At 43.7% G+C, this 13,083-nt stretch overlaps 1 protein-coding gene across 1 annotated transcript in view; it reads right to left on the reverse strand.

Moving 5' to 3' along the window:
* Nucleotides 1-3,457: 3,457 nt before the first annotated feature.
* LOC115153227 (VPS10 domain-containing receptor SorCS1-like) overlaps nt 3,458-13,083 on the reverse strand; it is a 58,295-nt gene continuing 48,669 nt past the window's right edge. Inside the window, exons 17-20 of the mRNA XM_029698440.1 lie at nt 7,042-7,141; nt 6,233-6,341; nt 5,018-5,120; nt 3,458-4,116 (exon numbers count right to left, since the gene is read on the reverse strand). Of these exons, the coding sequence (XP_029554300.1) occupies nt 4,033-4,116; nt 5,018-5,120; nt 6,233-6,341; nt 7,042-7,141 (396 nt within the window). The 3' untranslated portion in view covers nt 3,458-4,032. The remainder of the gene's footprint in view (nt 4,117-5,017; nt 5,121-6,232; nt 6,342-7,041; nt 7,142-13,083) is intronic.

Consider the following 13,083-nt stretch of genomic DNA (forward strand, 5'->3'; position numbering starts at 1 on the left):
TGTACCGGAACGATGACACACTTCGCATGGCGAGTGCGGGGAGCAGGCACAGGACGTACTGGACTGTGGAGGCGCACTGGAGACCTGGTGCGTAGAACCGGCACAAATTGTACCGGAACGGTGACACACACTTCAGGGCGAGTGCGTGGAGGAGACACAGGATCTACCGGACTGGGGAGGCGCACTGGAGGCCAGATGCATGAAACCGGTGCAGATGACACCGGACTGGTGTCACGCTCCTCAGCACGCCTACACTGCAGCACTCTCATCGCCACCACCTCTCTCCGGAATCTTTCATCGAGTTCCTCCTTCGACTCTCTGACGGTCTCTGGCTCATTCCTCGGCTCCGCCGACCATCCCGTGTGCCCCCAAGACAAAAAATTTGGGCTGTCTTTTGGGCTGTCTTTGTGGCCGCGAACCCCGGTGTCATCGCTGTCCTCCCTTCTCTCCTTCCGTCTGCTTCCTCGGCAAGCTTTCGTGTCCTGCCAAGATTTCCTTCCAAGTCCAGGATATTTTCTCCTCGATCTCCTCGTAAGTCCAGGATGCAATCTCCTCCCGGGCACGCTGCTTGGTCCTGTTGTGGTGGGACCTTCTGTCACGGTTGTGTGGAGAGACGGACCAAGGCGCAGTGTGGTCTGAGTTCCACATATTTTAATTAGTGAAACTTAAAACACAAAAGGAAACAAACAACTAACCGTAACATCAGAGGTGCTACATGCACTAACTCAAAACAAGATCCCACAAAACACAGTGGGGAAATGGCTACCTAAATATGATCCCCAATCAGAGACAAAGATAAACAGCTGCCTCTGATTGAGAACCATACCAAGCCAACAGAAATAGAATACCTAGATAGAAACACCCCTCCAGTCACACCCCAACCTAACCAAAATAGAGAATAAAAAGGCTCTCTATGGTCAGGGCGTGACAACTACTGTTTATACAGATGAACGTGGTACGTTCAGGCATTTTTAAATTGCTCCCAAGGATGAACCAGACTTGTGGAGGTCTACAATTGTTTTTCTGTGGTCTTGGCTGATTTCTTTAGATTTTCACATGATGTCAAGCAAAGAGGCACTGAGTTTGAAGGTAGGCCTTGAAATACATCCACAAGTACACCTCCAATTGACTCAAATGATGTCAATTAGCCTATCAAAAGCTTCTAAAGCCATGACATCATTTTCTGGAATTTTCCAAGCTGTTTAAAGGCATAGTCAACTTAGTGTATGTAAACTTCTGACCCACTGTAATTGTGATGCAGTGAATTAAAAGATAAATAATCTGTCTGTAAACTATTGTTAGAAATTTGACTTGTGTCATGCACAAAGTAAATATCCTAACCGACTTGCCAAAACTATAGTTTGTTAACAAGAAATTTGTGGAGTGGTTGAAAAACAAGTTTTAACCTAAGTGTATGTAAACTTCCAACTTCAACTGTAAGTGATTTTCACTGTTAAATGTATTGCTGTAATATCATTGATTTCTGTGATTATTTTCTGTGACACTGATACTAATTACTGATAGGAATCTCTTTTGTCAAAAGGTCGCTGTCCTTTCCAGCAGTATATGCCCAGCAAGCCAGCAAAGTATGGCATCAAGACATGAGTGGCCTATAATGCACAATCCAGCTACACTTGGAAGATGCAAGTATACACAGGGAAGCCACCAGGTGGAGGCCCGGAGAAGAACCAGGGGATGCGGGTTGTGCTTGATGTGACAGATGGACTGAGGGAGCAGAATGTCACGTCTGACAATTTCTTCACCTCTTATGAACTCAGCCAGCAGCTCCTGAAGAGGAAGATCACCATGGTTGGCACAGTTAGAAAGAACAAGCCTGAGCTACCCCCTGCACTCCTCGCAACAAGGGGGAGAGAGGCCTTCTCATCAAAGTTTGCCTTCACCCCCACCCTAGTTTCTTACCTCCCAGAGAGGAACAAGAATGTGGTCCTCCTGAGCACACTGCACAAAACATCTGAGATCTACAAGGACACAAGGTGAGACCCAGATGGAGACACGGGAGGCAGATGGTTTGAGTCTCTGATATTTATTAGAATCCAAGGGGTAGGCAAGAGAATGGTCATGGACAGGCAAAACTAGGTCAGAGTCCAGAAGGTACAGAGGGGCAGGCAGGCTCGAGGTCAAGGCAGGCAGAATGGTCATGCAGGCGGGTTCAGAGTCCAGACAGGCAAGGGTCACAACCGGGAGGACTAGCAAAACAGAGAGAAGGAAAAAGCAGGAGAACGGGAAAAAACAGGCTGGTTGACTTGATAAACAAGACGAACTGGCAACAGACAAGCAGGTTTCACAGGAATAAGTACCCAGGGACTAATGAGGAAAACAGGTGACACCTGGAGGAAGGTGGAGACAGTCACAAAGACAGGTTAAACAGATCAGGGTGTGAAAAGATCAGTGATTCTAAGGACTGGAAGCCAGCCATCATCTTGGACTACAACCACAACAAAGGAGGCATGGACAACCTGGACAAGGTGTTTGGAACTTACATCTGCAGGAGGATGACTGCCTGCTGGCCCCTGACAATCTTCCATATCATCATTGATGTGTCCTCATACAATGCCTTTGTGATATGGATCAAGATAAACCCAACCTGGATGCCTGATAAGCAGAAGTTGTTCCTGGAGCAGCTGGGAAAGGCACTTGAACCCCACACATTCAAAGAAGGGAGCGCCTCCCCCACATAGCAGCCTCTGCAGCACTTGTGAAAGCTGTTCAGGGTGCTGAATCTTGTCCTGATCCACCTGAGGCTGCAGCTGGGGCAGGCAAGAGGAGGAGATTCAAATTCTGCCTCCCAAAGAAGGACTGTAAAACAAATACTATGTGCTGCACATGTGAGAAATACATCCATGCACACACACTTGCATACTGTCCTACATGTGCTAATTAGAGTTGATTGATTTATGTTCTTCACATTTTTGTTTTGTATCTATTGTCTTATTTTATTATCATTTATTGTTGTTGTTTATACACTTTGTGGGTGGGGGCAATGGTTAAAAAAAAGGGAGAAGACTTGTATTTTGTAGTTGAAATCCTTATTGTACAGTATATAAGAATACATCACCACGTTGCCAAAAAAGTTCAAGACTGTTAGTTCGCGTTCAATAAAATGCATTCAAAACTACTTTCTGCACATTTCTGCTACTTTCTTAGGCTATACAAGTGCTATCTCTTGCTAAACAAATGTATGTTTACACCTATGCAGTACCTTTAGCAATAATAATAATAATAATAATAATAATAATAAACCTCTACTTTAGTAAAGAAAACAATTGACAGGTGTGTTGTAATAAAAAAACGAGTAGTGTCCACTGATTAAATGCAGTCTTTCTGCATTGTGAAGAGGGAAAACCCAGATATTCACAAAGTTTGTGATGAATGACAGGTTGTTTCTTCATGCAAAATAGATTTGGGGTTTAAAATTCAATTAAGCTGCTTTATTTTAGGGGTTTAGTGAAGAAGGGTCATTTTTAACCCTTAGGACAAGGGGAGTATACAGAATTCTAAGACTACACAATGGTTAAGTTCAAGGTCATAATAGAGAGAAAGAGAGAATAGTGCATAAAAAGGGAATAACGTTCCATTTACATGTGCTTAACTCGGGTCAGAATCGGGGCCTAAGTACACTTGACTTACACATCCTCCACACACCTACCACCAGAGACATACTAAAAATGGAACACTCAAGAGAAATAGATTACTGTACATTACTGTTGCTTTACTGTTGCTTGTCTTGAAGTCATACACACGACTGTAACCAGCTGAGTCAAATTATCTTTAGTTCAGCAGTTCTGTAATTACACTATTTTCATAAACGTGCAATGTTCTTGCAAAAATACAAGTATTTAGATTAAAAATGACCCTTTTCAAGACACCAGTAAAATCTGTAGTCTCCTCCTATAGTCCAGGCAGCACAGTGTAAGATGGTCTGTCCATGCATGGGTAGAAAACACTGGAGACCTTCCATTTGTTCCGTGGTTTCAGAGTTTGCTGGAAGCAACTGCCAAAAAGATGTATTGCTTACAAGTCGGCTGTAGACTCAGCATTAAAACATATGGGGAGTTTCATCTGAGAGTTTGACGTCTGTGTGAGATGGTAGGTATCCTAGCCAGAGACAGGTGACACAAGAGACAGATAATAAATTATATATCAGCATTAGCACACTACCATATCTATTTTTTCATGCAAGCATATCCATCTTCCATGCTAACAAATCTTGCTTGACATTTGGAAGGACTACATCAACTACAGCTCTACAGAGTCATTTATCACTATTATAATATAGCATTCTCACTGCACTGCTACATTCTTAGGACACTAATTAATTCATAAATTCAAAAATAACTTCAGCATGCAATTCAATTCAATTAGGTTTATCGGCATGATAGGACACTATCTCACATTACCAAAGCAAACATATAGGAACGTATCAACTTAACGAGGAGAGTAAGGACATTGTAATTTCAATGTATTGTTTTGATCTACCTGTGAAAACGTTTCAAAATAATAAGTCATTCAGTAAAACAATTGTGCAAAAGATTGGCAATTAAGGCCATGTTTCTACTTAACCAGAGTCAGATGAACTCATGGATACCATTTTTATGTCTCTGCATGCAGTTTGAAGGAGGTTGATGGTAGTTTCTGGGAAGAAAAGTCATTTCTGGTAGCATGCTAGCTGTTCCTGCAGACTTCCAGTCATTGTGCTAACGTTAGTTAGCAAAGTATTAAGAAACTACCTTCAACTGACTTCAAACTGCAAGTAAAGACACAAATTGTATCCATGTGTTCATCTGACTCTGGGTAAGTGTTGCCAAAATGTAGAACTGTCCCTTTAATAGAGCAGTATACCACTGTATAAAGGTAAAATATGTGCATTTATAGCTGTCTCATCAATAGGCCCATGAGTTATTCTTGACTACTTATCAGTAACTGTCCTCTTTATGAAGGATACCTTACCTATGCTTCATGCATCTGGCCCTGTGTCCAAGTGCTCCAAAGTGCTCACCATGTCCCCCTCAGGGTTTGGGACAGCTATAGACACCACCGAAGGGATCACTTCCTGTTGTTTCTCTCGCTCATTTGTGTGGATGTTGATGCCAGGGATCTTCCTATAGGAAATATACATTGTACAAAATAGTTAAGAGGATTAACATCAAGTCAAATGAATAGTAAATACATTGTTAGCTCCCAGCTAGCACACATGGTTCTTTGGAAGTTGTTGGAACGTATGTTTTTGGTTTCACATTGGTTGTGGGAATGAAGCCAATGTGAAAAACGTTAAATGTTGTGAGAACATTAGTGACCAAGTTCTAAGAAACATATGGTTCTCAGAATTGTATGTGCTAGCTGGGTTCTCTGCTTAATCACTTGTGTAATATATCTCATAAAATATATTTACCACCGATGAGGGAAAAATGGAGTAAAACTCCCTGTTTAAGTTTCTGATAATTCTGGGTTTCATGGGGTATTTACAGTACCTTTTCACTGTTGTGATAAATGTTGAACTATGAACAACCCTCATTATCTTTAAAAGTGACAGATTCACACACTTTAACACTTTGAGTATAGTAATAATTTAAACTTGTGGAAGAGTGTGGTCTTTTGCAATGCAATGGAAGCAGGGGCGGCAAGTACCCTAGAGGTTAGAGCATTGGGCGAGTAACCAAAAGGTTGCTAGATCAAATCTGTCATTCTGCCCCTGAACAAGGCAGTTAACCCACTGTTCCTAGGCTGTCATTGTAAATAAGAACTTGTTCTTAACTGACTTGCCTAGTTAAATAACAGAGAATACTCTCCATTTTATATGGCATTGTATGTTGTCTCGGGTCTTATCTTTTCAACCATTGCTGCCATTCTGTTGAATGCCTCTCCCTGAATGACTCTATTTAGCATTTCAGAAATGTCAACATTCACATTTTTAGATAGATGAATATTGACTGCAGAATACTTACACTCATTCAGCACTTAAAACATGAATTAGACTGTCATTCCCAGGAATATTCAAGAGTATAGGAAAGAGAAGAGTGGCTTTGATGATCTCCAATTGTTAGGCTGTCTCTAAAGATAGTTCATGATATTTTGACTAGTTTAAACTATTGGATTAGAGAAATAAGATGTACATATTAATTTGCTTAAGGATTGGCGTGTGAGAATGGCCTAAATTGTCACTATCACTCTCATTAGAATCAGCTTAGTTAAAATTAAGTTGGGGATACTTTACCTTTTGAACTTGTAGATAACGAAAACTGCCAAACCCACAAATACGACTGACACTAGCATAATGACTGTAGCACCATTGTGACCACTCTCACTGGTGTCCACGATAGGAGCTTGGAAAAAAATAGAGGGGGATAAAGTATTTAGACATAAGACAAAGAGAGAAATAGAGGGCTGTCTTTTCTTCTGGCATCAAACTCCCAAGTGCTGTGAGGATTTTCAACACCATAGTGTAACTGAATTTGACATAATGATCAAAACAACATGCGTTGTGTCTTTCTTATACCGTTCTCATAAAGCTGTTGTGGTACTAGACTTCTCAACAGCAGTTAGCCTAGATGTTAGAGAAGCAGAATGATGTGCAAACTGGAAGGTTGCTGTTTCAAATCCCCGGAGCAATCTCTTGCTGTTTTGGCCTTAAGCAAGTTACCTAATAAAAAATGTTGCTCCCGGTGCATTGCTCTGTGGCTGACCCTGTGCTAACAACCTCTCAAGTGTGTGTGTGTGTGTGTGTGTGTGTGTGTGTGTGTGTGTGTGTGTGTGTGTGTGTGTGTGTGTGTGTGTGTGTGTGTGTGTGTGTGTGTGTGTGTGTGTGTGTGTGTGTGTGTGTGCATGCGTGGGTGTTGTCTTGGGGGTGTGGAGACTGCTATTATTCCATTTTATTCTACTACATAATAACATCATTCCAAAATGGCCAACATGCAAAACCCTATGAATTGATTGTAATTGCATAGTAGTAGAAATGACCTTATATCTTTAACTATCCTATAGCCAGACATCAGACTATACTGTGAACACAGCAGACTGGCTGACCTGGAGACAGTTGTGTGGCATAGACGTTAATCTGAACCCCAGGCCGCAGAGTAAACTGGATGAGGTCTTGATTCAGGGCACTTAGCAGGACTAGAGAGAGCTGTGGAGGAATAAACACAGCTCTGGTTTCACACTCATCAATATTTCAATCTCAATCATGATCAGTAAATATAGCTTTTTTTAAAAAGGGGCAAGTGTTGATATGACACGTAAAGGCCTACTGTAATAACATTTCTGTCGAAAGGCTAACATACCAATCATAGCAATATAAATCCTGTCAGGAAAAATGGCCTTTTGGTTATGAAAGGCAAGAGTTACTGACATTTGAAAAATGTAGATGTCGCTTTTCCAATACTTTATCATTCACTGGTGATTTGTTGTTTTGGATGTTTTTGCTGATTAATAATATTTCATAAGTAATGAAGTAATTCAAAAAATTACAAGAACAAAACATTTAAATTCTACAAAACTGCCTTTTCCCCACATTTTTCTCCCAATGCTCTATGATTTCCCCTGCTTTACCCTTACCATTTTTTTGGCAGTAAACTTCCTGCAAGTTTGTGGCAAATTTGATGCAAAATAAATAGTATGCCACATAATGAAGCCAGATGTTTAACATTTTTGCCACTAGCGGTGAACCCGCGGCAAACAGTTCCCTCAAGTTTCTATTTGAATCTGTAGCAAACCTTCATTGCCGTTATGCCTAAAACAAATGGAATATAGACAAAAACAAATAATGAAATACCCATATAAATAGCTATTCTTGTTTATTTTCCCCATTAAAAACAGTCTTACATATCTGTCTAGGTGAGACTGCAGCTGTTAAAATTCAATAAATAATTTTCATTCTGAATTGGAATAAACTGACTGATCACATCACACAGATGTATAACAGAACCACAGGAGGCTGCTGAGTAATAATGGCTGGAACGGAGCAAATGGAATGGCATCAAACACCTGGAAACCATGCGTTTGATGTATTTACATTTACATTTTAGTCATTTAGCAGATTCTCTTATCCAGAGCGACATACAGTAGTGAATGCATACATTTCATACATTTGTTTTTCTTCTTCATACTGGCCCCCCATGGGAAACGAACCCACAACCCTGGTGTTGCAAACACCATGCTCTACCAACTGAGCCACACGGGACCCAGTATTTGATACCATTCTGCTAATTCTGCTCCAGCCATTACCATGAGCCTGTCCTCCCCAATTAAGGTGCCACCAACCTCCTGTGAACAAAGCACACACACACACACACACACAGGCTCAGTTTTTGATAATGCAACCCTAAGTAACAGCACAGATAAAAAATAATCAGGCCTACTGTACATAACACCTGGCATTTTTTACAAGTGACACTGCCCTGTGTAGGGTGCTGTATTTCAGATGGGATGTTAAACAGTTGTCCTGCCTCTCTGAGGTCATTAAAGATCCCATGGCACTTATCGTAAGAGTAGGGGTGTTAACCCCGGTGTCCTGACTAAATTCCCAAGCTGTCCCTCATACCATCATGGTCACCTAATCATCCCCAGCTTACAATTGGCTCATTCATCCACCTCCTCTCTCCTATAACTATTCCCTAGGTCGTTGCTGTAAATGAGAACATGTTCTTAGTCAACTTACCTGGTAAAATAATGGTAAAAAAATAAAATCTTACTGTTGAAATTATTGTTGAAAAAAAGTATAGGTTGGAACTGTTGCTGATAAAATACAATATATAATGTGTATTCTGAACTGGAATAAACTGATTGATCACATCACACAGATGTAGACCAGCACACATAAACACAGTCCTAATAAGAGGTGTGTGGCTGGTTGAAGTTTTCAACAAGCAGGTCTATTCTGGGCTTAGGTTTTGACAGTGCAACCCTGAGGTCATGCATGGAGTCTGTTTCTGTACTTGTTTTTTAAGTATGCCAGAGTTGATAATCTGACTCGCATAGCTATGTGGTGCCAAACTGGATCAGAACATCTACTGCTTCCTCAGCCAGGCAGGAGACCGCTTCCTGCTCTAGATGAGCAACCCAGAACTGTGTGAGTGTGTTTGCCTCAAAAAGCATCTTACTTCCACTGCTTGCTTGTAGCGTCACTAAGGCCTCCATCTCTGGCAGACTAGTCCTAGGTCTGATGAGGACACTGCTTGAAAGGGATACCTCACCCATTGAAGTTTTTGAGATTTCTGTGGGTTAGGAAAGTACCGGTCAAAGTTCTGCTGCAGGCTGGCCATGTGCTCAGCCATGTCCTTCTTCACAGCTTTACATAGGGGGGAATCTATCAGCTGCATGTGAGCTGACAGAACAGGGAACATGCCATATGCTCCAGCCTTCAGCTGTGACTGCCACAATCCCAGGCGTGCAGTGAATCCTCTGATGCCATCTTCAAGCTCCAAAATGGTTGATTCCTTGAGTTTAGTTTTTTCTGAAATGTCAACCAGGTAAGCCAGCCTAGCCAACCACAGTTTGTCACGGAAGAGGACTGCAAGGTCGCTGTCCTCTTTCTTCAGATAGGCCATAACCTCCTCTCTCAGTTCCCAAAGCCTCTCGAGGACCCTCCCCCAAGACAACCGCCTAACCTCACAAAGAAAGAGCAGGTGCTTATGGTCTGCTCCCATCTCCTTGCAAAGCTCTCTGAACAGTCTTGTTTGAAGAGGTCTCTTCTTGGTCAGATTCACCACCTTTACGACTGAGTCAAAAACAGCCCCTAGGTTAGGTTGTAATGCTTTGCTGGCCAAAGACTCCCTGTGCAGAATACAATGTGTCAGTTTCACGTTGGGCACCACTCTGCAGACATGAGCTATGAATCCGGAGTTGCACCCAGTCATGCATCTTGTACAATCAGTGCAAATCCCAACACAATTTGCCCAGTCAATTTGTAAGTCTTTCAAATGAGTGTCTACCACCCTAAAAATGTCCCCTTGTTGTTGTTTGTAAATGGTAACAGAAAAGAAATCCCTCCTGGATATCATCATCAAATACCTATCATGCATATACCATCTATTGCGGAATTCCAGCCACATCTACTGACTCATCTAATTGAAGAGAGAATTTCTTCTGCTGTTTCATCTTTACTATCACAGATGCTTGTATGTCAACTGACATATCTTATTCTTTTGCCCACTGTGTCATTGAAAAGTGGGTCTGAGTCCACTTCTTTTACTGCCTCCTCACCCAAAAGAGATACACAGACATCCCTCAGGCAGGGTTTGATGAGCTCCTCTCCTATAGTGTGGGGCTTCTTTGCCTTGGATATATTTAGGCTCACCTAGTATGAAGCTTTGAGGATAGCTCTGTTCCCTTCGAAGGTGTGTTAGAGGACCAGAGAAAGCCTTTTGTCAAAAACCAACAACAACGAACTATCATGTAAAAATATCTTTATCTAAATATGACCTTCTCTTGATCTACAGTTGAAGTCGGAAGTTAACATACACTTAGGTTGTTAACAAACTATAGTTTTGGCAAGTCGGTTAGGACATCTACTTTGCGCATGGCACAAGACATTTTTCCAACAATTGTTTACAGACAGATTATTTCACTTATAACTCACTGTATCACAATTCCAGTGGATCAGAAGTATACATACACTAAGTTGACTGTGCCTTTAAGTTGACTGTGCCTTTAAACAGCTTGGAAATTATGTCATGTCTTTAGAAGCTTCTGATAGGCTAACTGACATAATTTGAGTCAATTGGAGGTGTACCTGTGGATGTATTTCAAGGCCTACCTTAAAACTCAGTGCCTCTTTGCTTGACATCATGGGAAAATCTAAAGAAATCAGCCAAGACCTCAGAAAAAAATTGTAGACCTCCACACGTCTGGATCATCCTTGGGAGCAATATCCAAATGCCTGAAGGTACCACGTTCATCTGTACAAACAATAGTACACAAGTATAAACACCATGGGACCACGCAGCCGTCATACCGCTCAGGAAGGAGATGCGTTCTGTCTCCTAGAGATGAACGTACTTTGGTGCGAAAGCGCAAATCAATCGCAAAAAAACAGCAAAAAACCTTGTGAAGATGCTGGAGGAAACAGGTACAAAAGTATCTACAGCCACAGTAAAATGAGTCCTATATCGACATAACCTGAAAGGCCGCTCAGCAAGGAAGAAGCCACTGCTCCAAAACCGCCATAGAAAAGCCAAACTATGGTTTGCAACTGCACATGGGGACAAAGATTATACTTATTGGAGAAATGTCCTCTGGTCTGATGAAACAAAAATAGAACTGTTTGGCCATAATAACCATCATTTTGTTTGGAGGAAAAAGGGGGAGGCTTGCAAGCCGAAGAACACCATCCCAACCGTGAAGCACAGGGGTGGCAGAATCATGTTGTGGGGGTGCTTTGCTGCAGGAGTGTCATGACATCCGCCGAAGTCGGTCCCTCTCCTTGTTCGGGCGGCGTTCGGCGGTCGACGTCACCAGCCTTCTAGCCATCGCCAATCCACTTTTCATTTTCCATTTGTTTTGTCTTTGTCTTACACACCTGGTTTCAATCCCCCAATTACTTGTTCATTATTTAACCCTCTGTTCACCCATGATTGTTTGTGAGTAATTGTTTGTATGTAAGACGGTCCATTATGTGGGCTCGCTTTATTGTATTATATTTGTCTATTTTGAGTAAATTACGTTTATTTACTCATATCTGCTGTCCTGCGCCTGACTCCTCTACACAAGCTACACACAGACCACATTACAGAATTACTCACCAAGAATGTGGTCAGCAGGAGCAGACGCCCTCCCTGTGGCGATAGAGGAGTGCGTCCAGCAGCACGCGATCATATTGCAACATCTGGGCACCGCCATGGATCGCGTGCTGCAGACGATGGATTGTTGGGAGAAAGGAGGAGGTCGTCCAGCGCCTCCACCAGCCCCACTACAGCAGGCCCCACTGTCCACCCCTCCTTCACCCGGTCCCAGCGGAATTCGGCTCACGCTCCCGAGGGAGTATGATGGGACGGCTGACGGATGCCAGGGGTTCCTCCTCCAGCTTGAGCTCTACCTGGCGACCGTCCACCCGGCTCCTTCGGGACGTGAGAGCGTGTCCGCCCTCATCTCCTGCTTCTCAGACAAAGTCCTGGAGTGGGCCAACGCCGTATGGAGTGAAGGAGACACGGCGTTGGACCATTACGCAGAGTTCACCCGCCGCTTTCGGGCAGTTTTTGACCACCCGCTCGAGCGGCGGGTGAAAGTTTGTTCCACCTGAGGCAGGGGACGAGGAGCGCACAGGATTTCGCTTTGGACTTCCGGACCCTGGCCGCCAGCGCGGGATGGAACGACAGTGCCCTGATCGATCACTACCGGTGCAGTCTGCGCAAGGACCTCGGTCGGGAGTTGGCCTGTCGAGACACCACCCTCACGTTGGACCAGCTGGTGGACCTGTCCATCCGGCTGGACAACCTGCTGGCTACCCGCGGACGTCAGGATCGGGGCCTGTCAGTTCCATCCCCCAGCACCTCCACTCCGACACCCCTGGAGCTGGGAGGTGCTGCACTTAGGGCGACCGGAGGGGGGACCATTCTCTGCAGCACATGTGGCCGCAGAGCGCACACTGCTGGTCGGTGCTGGGGGGGTTCCTCAGGGAGTCGAGGCAGCAGGCAGGGCACTATCGTGTCACCCCAGTGGCTTCCCTGTACATGCCTTAGATAGTCGTCCTTTAGGGTCGGGGCTGATTAGGGAGGCCACTGCTCCACTATGCATGATAACGCAGGAGGGTCATGAGGAGAGAATTAGTCTCTTCCTGATTGATTCTCCTGCGTTTCCCGTGGTGCTGGGCCTTCCCTGGTTGGCCTATCATGACCCCACTATTTCGTGGCAACAGAGGGCTCTCAAGGGATGGTCACGTAAGTGCTCAGGGAGGTGTGTAGGTGATTCCATCGGTGCCACTACGGTGGAGAGTCCAGACCAGGTGTCCACCGTGAACAACCCCTCTGAATATGTCGATTTGGCTCTCGCCTTCTGTATGAAGAGGGCGACTAAATTACCACCCCATCGACAGGGGGATTGTGCAATAAATCTCCTGGTAGACGCAGCACTTCC

Source organism: Salmo trutta, chromosome 18 (assembly GCF_901001165.1).
Source record: "Salmo trutta chromosome 18, fSalTru1.1, whole genome shotgun sequence".
Taxonomy (NCBI): Eukaryota; Metazoa; Chordata; class Actinopteri; order Salmoniformes; family Salmonidae; genus Salmo; species Salmo trutta.